This window comes from Drosophila pseudoobscura, chromosome 2 (genome assembly GCF_009870125.1).
Source record: "Drosophila pseudoobscura strain MV-25-SWS-2005 chromosome 2, UCI_Dpse_MV25, whole genome shotgun sequence".
In the NCBI taxonomy this organism is placed as follows: domain Eukaryota; kingdom Metazoa; phylum Arthropoda; class Insecta; order Diptera; family Drosophilidae; genus Drosophila; species Drosophila pseudoobscura.
In genome coordinates this window covers 16,897,096-16,906,843 of record NC_046679.1, presented here as the reverse complement: position 1 = coordinate 16,906,843, position 9,748 = coordinate 16,897,096, and the positions used below count along the sequence as shown (strand labels likewise).

Sequence of the window (9,748 nt, the reverse complement as noted above, 5' to 3'; positions counted from 1 at the left end):
ACTTACAATGCGCTCAATCCGATAGATATTATACTATTACAGATCAAGACGCGAGAGTGGAGTCTAGGCTTACGATTCGATTCATGGAGAGACACTTGAAGGAGTTCATAAAATAAAGAGAATTTTACTAAAAATAACCGATGATACTACACCAAAGATGCTACATCTGATTTTTTGTTTTGCTTTTAATTACATTGAACGTTGATATGCAAGGACTGGACCATTCAGTGGCCTCTGCGACAGAAACACAGTCCTCTTTCCGTCCAACCGACAGATAGCGCTGCTGCATGACGCGCGACACGTGTTACAGAATAATTAATCTTATACTAATATTCGAGGAAAATTTGTCATTCAAATTCCGAGTAGTTTTCAATCTTAAATAGTTTATTTTTTTCAGAAATTCCTTCCACTTTCTATGGTAACAATTATTGATTGGTGGCCCTTCGATACCAGAAGCGTGCTCGAAAGTCATCGGAGCAGGTTAGGAACGCGGGCGAATTGGGCGAATGGGTGATGTAGCGTACAGGTCCGTTGTGGCCCAGAGAGTTGAGCGTTAGCCTACAGCCGTTGCGCGAATTCCAGGAACACAGAGATGTCGTTGCCTCGTCGGGAAAGAGGACATAGTCCTCGGTGTGGTTAAAGACGGCCTCGGTTTGGTTCTCCTGCTTGCCGGTGGTGCCGGCGCCCGTGTACGTTTGTATGGGTCGACTGGTGCAGAGCTCCCACAGGTAGACAAGCGAATCCATGCCCGAAGATAGCAGATACTGGAATGGAATGAAATCGAGAATAGCGCTTGGATAAGAAGGAATGGTGTCCCAGGGTCATGGCCAACACTTACCTTGCCGTTTCGTGTGAATTGCAGGGAGCAAATGGCCGCCCCGCCATGGGCCTCGGCAATGGTGTTGATGCAACGGCCACTGATGCCATCCCAGACCTTGATGTCGCCATCATAGCTGCCCGTCGCATATAGTTTGGCTGTGGGCGAATACTTCACACACGTGACCCCGGCCTTATGCTGCTGCGAGGGAATAGCGCTGACGAAACACTGCGTGGTGTGCACATCGTACACACGCAGAACATTGTGCTCCGTGCCGATGGCTATGTAGTCGCCAGTGGGATGAAACGACAGACACAAAACCGGCTCACAGTCGGTAAATACTTTGTGGGCCTTCTTTACCGATGGCTTGGCAATGTCAAACAGTTTGACAGTGCCATCACGCGATGCCGAAGCCAGGATGTGCTCCTTGGGATGAAACTCCAGATAGGACACCTCATCGGTGTGGTCATACAGGGTGCGTATAACCGGATGACCCTGTTGCTCGCGACCCGGCTCACATTCGTCTGGCGCAGACTTGGCCAGCATACGCTCCACATCCAAAATCTTGATGCTGGCATCCACACTGCCGGTGGCCACCAGAGAGCCGTCGTAACTGAAGGCGCCGGCACGGCAAGCCTGCTTGTGGGACGTCACGTAGGCCGTTTCATAGGAGTGCGGCTCCGGCGCCAGGGCGGATGCTTCGGGCTCAAATTCGAGATCTATGCCAGGCAGGACGTCGTCGGAATTGAGTTTCTCCTTGTCGGACAATGTCTGCATGCCGGATATCATCACATGCAGCAGGCGCTCACTCGGGGCGCACTGATCTGCCTTGACCAGCATCGACAGCTCCATGGCGAACTTCTCCAAGCCATCGTACATCAGCTGGCTGCAATATGGAATATAGGATAATTGAGGGTTCTGGTCTGCAAACACACAACCTTACCTTATCATCAGTCGGTACAGTATTTCCCGGTTCTTAACCAGATTGTTGGGATCCAATATTTCATCGCGCATTGTGCCGGTTTGATTTTGTTATAAACAAAACGCAAAAACAGATTCCACCGTCTATATCAAAGTAATCGTTATCGGTTTGGTATCGCTGGTACACCATCTCTAACTTAAGTACTGCAAAGCGGTTTTTTCAATCGTGCCGCATTTACGGTTTCATCCCTGTGTAGATGCCATGTAGCAAAATTAGTTCCATTACATTTCTTTCCAGCCCTGCGGTCATTGTATTGTATTGTTGGTATTCCGCCAAATTAAAATTTAAGGAATCTTCAATTTGGCATGCCATTTTTTAAACTGGATGAAGTGGTTGTTGGCATTGGAACTTCATTTCACTTTTAATTTTTTTCAATAAGATCTGCACTTGGCCACTACACAGACACAAGAAGTTAATTTTTTGAAGGATATACACCTCTTTTACGGTATTATTAGGTAAAATCGAGAAATGTAACGGTTTTTGGGCCACCAAATTCTGCGGTCAAAAAGGACTGTAAATAAAAATGCCCCTTTTTATGGCATGTATGGCAGCAAGGTCAACTTGAAGTAACGGATTTTATAATTGAACCGACCTGATCTAGGTTTTTAATGGGGAGTGTGTTGGAGAATGTTGGAGCATTACGACCATTACGTCTTGACGAACCTGTACTTTAATCGGAGCAATGGAGATGATTGGGAACTGCATTTCCCAACCATTGATCAGGTGATGTGCATATTCAGGATCTGGAGCAGATCGAGGAATATGATGGAATACGAATACAAATAATTCGACAGTATATCTTTGGTATATTATGGAACTGTGACGTGTATTTTGGTATATTTCTGAGATACGGTCTGACCGTATATCTTATGAATCGGTCCGCGGTCACACTGCTACACACGTGCGACTGCAAATTGTTTTGATTTTTGGCTAGTGAAGAAGTTTAATAAATTTAAAATATACAGCAATGAAGATTCGCAAGAACCATAAAGGCAAGCACTATCGCTACAGTGTGAACCGTAAAACACTCAACAAAACACGCAGTTCCACTGGCAAAATCAAGGAGTGAGTTTACTTTTTTATGAGTGTTCATGTCCATCATTAACGTTATTTATCGCAGTCCTGCTCTGAAAAAGATGTGGGTGGAGGGTCAGCGTGTGGGCACCAACTTCAGCGAAATGGGTTTGGCCAAGGATCCCAACAAGGCAATTGCGATACCCAGCTACAGAAAGGACCGACTTCATGCGGCTAAAATTGTGAATGGCTTCGTTGAGGAGGAACTCGACGAGGAAGAGCGACTTTTACTGGGCATAAAGAAAGCCCCTGTAGAAGAGGGGCCAAAACGCGGTCATGTGGTAGAGGAGCTTGAGCAATTGGCTAGCGAGCGCGCGGACCCAGAGTTCAGGTAAACATGGATCCCTGTGTGATGATGACCATTTTTAAATTTATTTGATTCTTACAGACTACCCAAAGGTGTCGTCAAAGAGCTCTCCTATTTCCTCAACAAATACAAGTTCAACTACAAAGGCATGGTCACAGATAGGAAGAACTATGGTCAACTGACATGGAGACAGTTTCGCTTGAAGATTCGTAGATTTATGTCCATTCCCGAGCAGTTCAATGTCTATCTGGAGCAGAAGAACCTAACAGCGGATGTAAAGCCAGATTGGCCTGAGTATGAGTCGGACAGTGAATGGAAATAAAAAAGAATGCTTTCGGCATCTCTTTGACTTTTCATGTAATATTTAGCTTTTACTTAATATTTTGAATACATACTAAATGGGTACTCCAAACTAATTTTATTTGGTTGCTGAAATTGGGGATAATTTGTGTGGTCCGAATGGAGAGATGTCGCGCAAATAACATTCTCCATTAGTGAAATGGCAGACCACTGGTGGTCAGCGTCAGGTAAATAGTAATAAGTGGAATATGATTGGATTGTTTTGAGCTTAGGCCCGCTATGTATGTCTTGTCTCTCTCAATGATTCTTTAATATGTAAACATGTTAAATTTTGTTAAAAAATGCATCGAAATGGAGTCAAAACATTCGTTTTCGTTTTAGTCAAATTCGATAGTACTATCGATGTTTCCGCAGCTTTTCGATTGTGAGCAAGTGCATGTACACCGAGGCTCCCGTTAAATTTTTCGCTCTTTCCGTTTTCTGATTTCGAGGTAAGTGCACGTAAACCGCAAAAGGGTCTGGCTAAATTCCTGAAAATTGCCCATATTAATAGGCATCGATTGATTTTTCGAGTGTCAATTAACAAAACAAGTGTGGGGCCATAGATACTTTTGTCTATTCATCAATAATTTCCGCTTCCTGTTTTTTTGTGGGGCGAAAAGCCATTGAATTCAATTTTTTTACAACCGAACCGACGACACCTTCGTTGCATTTTCATGTGTATGCCTGTGTGTGTGTGTGTGTGTGTGTGCGGAAAAGTCGGATTACCGGCCGGTGTCCTATAACATTTTTGCATAAGAGCCCGTGCATAAATAACGATGGCGGTGAAAACTGTTCGATAAAGCCAACAAAAGTTAAAGTTTTGTGTATTTGTTGGCTCCATTTGGAACTGATTTAAACTATTATTTTTGCGGTTGAGACATTTCATTTCCAACATGGCGGCCGTTTTGGCAAAGAATTGCAACAACTGTGAGTGTGTTAGGGTTTCCTTGATTTATTTAGCCATTTTACGTGTTTTCTTTTCTTTTTATGGGAATTTTCATTAATTTAACTAAAAGCATGTGCATTTGCATATGACACATGCTCTGCAGATTATCGTACCTCCCCCTTTTTCCGCCCTGCTTCAACTGCATCTCTGCGTGTGTGTGTGAGAGATTTTGCATGCCAAAGTATTTTTACATTTCCCTTTTTCTCGTGTCTTCTTTTCTTGCAATTTGCACTTCGACGCAAATACAGAGTTAAAAATAAAATGAGGAAAATTCACAAAAGTAAAAATTGTCACTAGGGTAGAAAATAAATCACAACGCCCTAGAGTGTGTGTGTGTGTGTGCTGCAAGTGTGTTCGTTCGGTTGCAAGTTTATCCAAGACGAAGGCAGGCGGCGGCCGACGAGAATCGATGTTAAACGATGAGCCAGCCGCTGCCGAGCAAGTGCATCTCTTTCTCTACATGTGTGGTGTCTCTCCTCTCCTCTCCACTGTCTCTCTCTCTGTCTCTCTCTCTCTCTGTGTGCAGTTTGGCACCCTTTTTGAGAATCGCGAACACACACACGAATGTCCCCGAATGCCGATGCTTTGCATAGGCTTTTGCCTACGACGTCATCATTGATTTTGCTTCCATTTCGTAGAAAATCATAAAAGGAACCTCATCTATCATATTCATCTTAATGGGAAAGCTAATTCGATCAATTTGAGCCACCACTTCGCTGCCACTCACTCTCCTTGGGAGCGGCGCACACCCGACACTTTCTCTGCCTGCCACAATGCCTTCCGTGTTGTTGCGACTGGTATGGTAGGGTGGTGGGGGGGTGGGTGGGCGCGCACTGTCTGAGAGGAGAGTGCATTGCTCAGTCGTTAGCTGCGGCTGCCACACACTCGGCTCCAACTCGGGTTCTGTTTCTGTCTGGGGCTCGTTATTGATTTTTTAGACCGGGTTGCAGAAACGCCGAGATTCAGTTGTTCTCCGTGTCTGGAGCGCGTCACATCTATACCTAAAACTTCAGTATTCCGTATATTCCATACAGAACTTAATTGAAAATTATTCTAGGATTCAGCATCCAGTGGATTTGTCAACAGTTTTGACCGTAAAGACCGTAAAGGCGCCAGCCATAAGCCAAATCCGTCATAAATATATAGGTGAGTGGCACTCCTCTCCTCTCTACAGCTTTCGGCCTATGTCCGGAAATTGTTTCGACATGTATGCAACGTTTTTTTTTTTTTTTTTTTTGATGTGTCTACACCCACGTCAGCCACACATCGCTACATATGTACATACATGATGTTTTCCCCGAATCCTTATGTCTGTTCTCTCTTTCTCTCTCTGTCGCCCATTCTCTGGGTTTTATCTATTCTATCCATGTAGAGAAAGAGCAGCCGCACCGTCGTTGATTAGCATTCATCTGGAAAAAGAAGAACCAGCTAGAGAAGATGGGCAAGGAGAAGATTCATATTAATATTGTGGTGATTGGACACGTCGATTCGGGCAAGTCCACCACCACCGGACATTTGATTTACAAATGCGGCGGCATTGACAAGCGTACGATTGAGAAGTTCGAGAAGGAGGCCCAGGAGATGGGCAAGGGCTCGTTCAAGTACGCCTGGGTGCTGGACAAGCTTAAGGCGGAGCGCGAGCGTGGCATCACCATCGACATTGCTCTGTGGAAATTCGAGACGGCCAAGTATTATGTGACCATCATTGATGCCCCCGGCCACAGAGATTTCATCAAGAACATGATCACCGGCACCTCGCAGGCCGATTGCGCTGTCTTGATTGTGGCTGCCGGTACTGGCGAGTTCGAGGCTGGTATCTCCAAGAACGGCCAGACCCGTGAGCACGCCCTCCTCGCCTTCACACTGGGCGTTAAACAGCTGATTGTGGGCGTCAACAAGATGGACTCCACCGAGCCTCCCTACAGCGAGGCTCGGTACGAGGAAATCAAGAAGGAGGTATCCTCGTACATCAAGAAGATCGGCTACAATCCGGCCTCGGTGGCATTCGTACCGATTTCCGGCTGGCACGGCGACAACATGCTGGAGCCCTCCGAGAAGATGCCCTGGTTCAAGGGCTGGACCGTCGAGCGCAAGGAGGGTAAGGGCGAGGGCAAATGCCTGATTGACGCGCTGGACGCGATCTTGCCGCCACAGCGTCCCACCGACAAGCCACTGCGCCTGCCCCTGCAGGATGTCTACAAGATTGGCGGTATTGGCACAGTGCCCGTTGGTCGTGTGGAGACCGGCATCCTGAAGCCAGGTAAGGATTGGATGGAATCACAATGCAATCTTGATTTAATATTCCCCCCCCACACACACACTGCCCTGCCCATGATTAGTGTTCATTCAAGTTTTCTGCCTCAAGAGCTGCCCATCTAAATTTGGGTCGGCATTTGGGTGCCGCCGCCGACGCCGCCGCTGCCGCCACGGTGACCGAAGCTCGACACGAAGCCCTGCGCATGTATGCATTATTGAGCGTCGAGAGCGAGGCTCGGGCACGGGCACCGCAGCTGCACACACCCCATTCCAATTCCAATTCCCATCCGACAGATAGAGAACCTACTGTATACATATATATGTGTATGTATGTATGTATATATGTTTGTGTATTCGTTGCAGGCATGGTCGTTAACTTTGCGCCGGTTAATTTGGTCACTGAGGTAAAGTCCGTCGAAATGCATCACGAGGCCCTCACCGAAGCCATGCCGGGTGATAATGTTGGCTTTAACGTGAAAAACGTTTCGGTTAAGGAGCTGCGACGTGGCTATGTGGCTGGCGACTCCAAGAACAATCCACCCCGAGGAGCTGCTGACTTTACCGCTCAGGTATGGATAAAGACTGACTTTGTGAATGGGGAAAAGTGATTGTATTTCCATTTTTGTGTTGTGCAGGTGATTGTTCTGAACCATCCCGGGCAGATAGCCAACGGTTATACGCCCGTTTTGGATTGCCATACGGCCCATATTGCGTGCAAGTTTGCGGAGATCAAGGAGAAGTGCGACCGTCGTACGGGCAAGACAACGGAGACCGAACCGAAGGCCATCAAGTCGGGGGATGCGGCAATCATTGTGCTGGTGCCCAGCAAGCCGCTGTGCGTTGAGAGCTTCCAGGAGTTTCCGCCGCTGGGCCGTTTCGCTGTTCGCGATATGCGTCAAACGGTCGCCGTGGGCGTTATCAAGTCCGTCAACTTTAAAGAAACGACCTCGGGCAAAGTAACAAAAGCCGCTGAGAAGGCACAGAAGAAGAAATAACTAGGGTGCCAGCAGACCTACAACATAAGCGAGAGCAACAGCAACAACATCACTCAAGAATCCCAGCAGCAAACGGCTAGAGCAACAGCAGCAACAGCAGCATCAGCAACACATCCCAAAATTATAATATCTACTCGACGATCAAAACCAAAATCAGTGGCAACCGAAGAAGAAGAAACACCAATTACTAATATCACCAACTGCTGCATGCAAATATTATACGAAATCGAACAAATACTACAATTAATAATAATCACACACACAATTAGCGAGGAGCAGCAGGCGGCCACCACCAGTAACAGCAGCAGCATTAGCAGCGTTATCAGAGTCGATGGTGGCACCCTTCTACCGAAGCATCATCGCGTTGGTGGCCAGACGGACGAGTATCCAGTGTCCTTTCCGCTCGCCCAGTCGGTTGTGGCACTCAACGTTGCCATCTACTGCATCTATCTGAATTTGTATCGCCATCGCAAGTCTTTTCGCAGGAAACCTTCGTCGTTGTCGACATGCGCAGGAGCAAAGGGAGCCAACCAAAATGCCACTGTAGCTTGCCGCTAGCCTCATCGATATACTCATCCATCACTAATAATAAAATTTTATTAAACATCCGCATAGACATCTCTTCATGAACAACAACAACAACAACAACAAGAAACATCCTATCAGCCATAACCATCGCCCATCGTGTCACCGTCACCAATGGATTTTAAACACTTTTTATACTTTTGATAAGTCAAGTCGGAGGCATTCGATTTAAAATCTATTACACACTGTAATTTCAGAGTTTAGTTTTAAACCATGCTCCACCCCTCCAAGCAACCATTCGTTTTCCTCATTGAAACAACAACAACCAAAAAAGACTACATTCGTAATGAATTCAAAATTTTCTCTCGAAACCAAAAGACAAATGCTTAAGAAGTATTACAAAAAATATTATAACACAAACACACACATACATAATCATGCGGTTTTTGACAAAACATTCTAAATGTTCTATCGAGCCTCATTTGCATTTGCATACAACACACAATATATATACGTTAATCGCAGGTCATTGCCCACATAAACCACTCTCTTCTCTGAATTTAGACACACATTTAATTGTAATTGTAACCAAACACCAAACAAAATTCATGGATACAGAACATGTTGCTTGATAAAAAGATCTTTTAAATGATGAGAAAAATAAAGGAAGCTTAACCGTAAAATACCAAATAAATCGATTAAACAATTTGTATTATTTTATCCGAAATTTTACCATCTTATATAAGATTGTTGTCGTTTGAATTTAACAGTTTTCGGAGTTTACTGTGAATGCCACATTCCGACTTCTGTGGCACAGGGTGGCAGCTCTGGAACTGACTCACAGGCGGCATTTAAAAGCACAAACAAAATTTTGACGGCTGTTCAGCAATTATTAAAATTGCAGTGACTCAGAATAAAAACAGTGGCTCTAACTCCAATTTTCATCACTTGAAATTCCAATAACCCGGTGGTAGCACAAAAATGGCAGATCCACGCATCAGGCAATTGGTTATAAAAACGGGTGTCGTGAAGCGCCTGTCCAAGGAGAAAACAACTTACGAGAAGGAGGTTAATATTGAACGCACCCGTTTGGAGAAATTCCGTAATGATGGAGCTGATGACCATGTGCTGCGCAAGCAGGAGGAAGTCATCGCGGAGTGTGAGATGATGATTCCGGACTCAAAGCGCAGGTATTTCCATTGTCTAAGAACCCCAGCCGAACGACAAATTTAATTAATTTCTCGTCTCCCTCCAGACTGCAAAAGGAGTACGAGGTGCTGCAGAAGTTTCTTGACGACGAGGTGGATCTCAAGGAGACGGAGACCTACACAAAAGCGGCCGAGATTTTAACCGAAGCCAAAGGTGTGCTGGCGGTTTAAAGCCCTTGCGGCAAACAAATCTTAATACGTTCCCTCAATAGTATTTAATGATGCTTCCCTAACTACATATGTTTCGCATTAATTTTATTTATATGTAATATTATATTTAATAAACTAAAATCAGC

The 9,748-nt window shown here is 45.4% G+C and overlaps 4 protein-coding genes across 4 annotated transcripts; 3 read left to right on the top strand and 1 right to left on the bottom strand.

Annotated features, from left to right (window-relative positions):
• Window positions 1-361: 361 nt before the first annotated feature.
• Window positions 362-1,912, bottom strand: CstF50 (cleavage stimulation factor subunit 1 Cst50). The gene is made up of 3 exons (XM_001358958.5): window positions 1,761-1,912; window positions 839-1,703; window positions 362-764 (listed from the first exon to the last, which is right to left on the bottom strand). Exons 1-3 carry the CDS (start codon window positions 1,829-1,831, stop codon window positions 426-428), a joined length of 1,275 nt encoding a protein of 424 aa, XP_001358995.1. The 5' UTR covers window positions 1,832-1,912; the 3' UTR covers window positions 362-425.
• A 753-nt stretch (window positions 1,913-2,665) lies between these two features.
• Window positions 2,666-3,596, top strand: LOC4801982 (nucleolar protein 16). Its single transcript, XM_001358957.4, has 3 exons — window positions 2,666-2,864; window positions 2,920-3,204; window positions 3,262-3,596. The coding sequence occupies exons 1-3, from the start codon at window positions 2,767-2,769 to the stop codon at window positions 3,500-3,502; spliced, it is 624 nt and encodes a 207-aa protein (XP_001358994.1). The 5' UTR covers window positions 2,666-2,766; the 3' UTR covers window positions 3,503-3,596.
• Window positions 3,597-5,458: 1,862 nt separating this feature from the next.
• Window positions 5,459-8,938, top strand: eEF1alpha2 (eukaryotic translation elongation factor 1 alpha 2). The gene is made up of 4 exons (XM_001358956.4): window positions 5,459-5,614; window positions 5,841-6,728; window positions 7,088-7,293; window positions 7,360-8,938. The coding sequence occupies exons 2-4, from the start codon at window positions 5,906-5,908 to the stop codon at window positions 7,717-7,719; spliced, it is 1,389 nt and encodes a 462-aa protein (XP_001358993.1). The 5' UTR covers window positions 5,459-5,614; window positions 5,841-5,905; the 3' UTR covers window positions 7,720-8,938.
• A 112-nt stretch (window positions 8,939-9,050) lies between these two features.
• Tbca (Tubulin binding cofactor A) lies at window positions 9,051-9,746 on the top strand. Its single transcript, XM_001358955.4, has 2 exons — window positions 9,051-9,434; window positions 9,500-9,746. The coding sequence occupies exons 1-2, from the start codon at window positions 9,226-9,228 to the stop codon at window positions 9,621-9,623; spliced, it is 333 nt and encodes a 110-aa protein (XP_001358992.2). The 5' UTR covers window positions 9,051-9,225; the 3' UTR covers window positions 9,624-9,746.
• The last annotated feature ends 2 nt before the right edge of the window (window positions 9,747-9,748 follow it).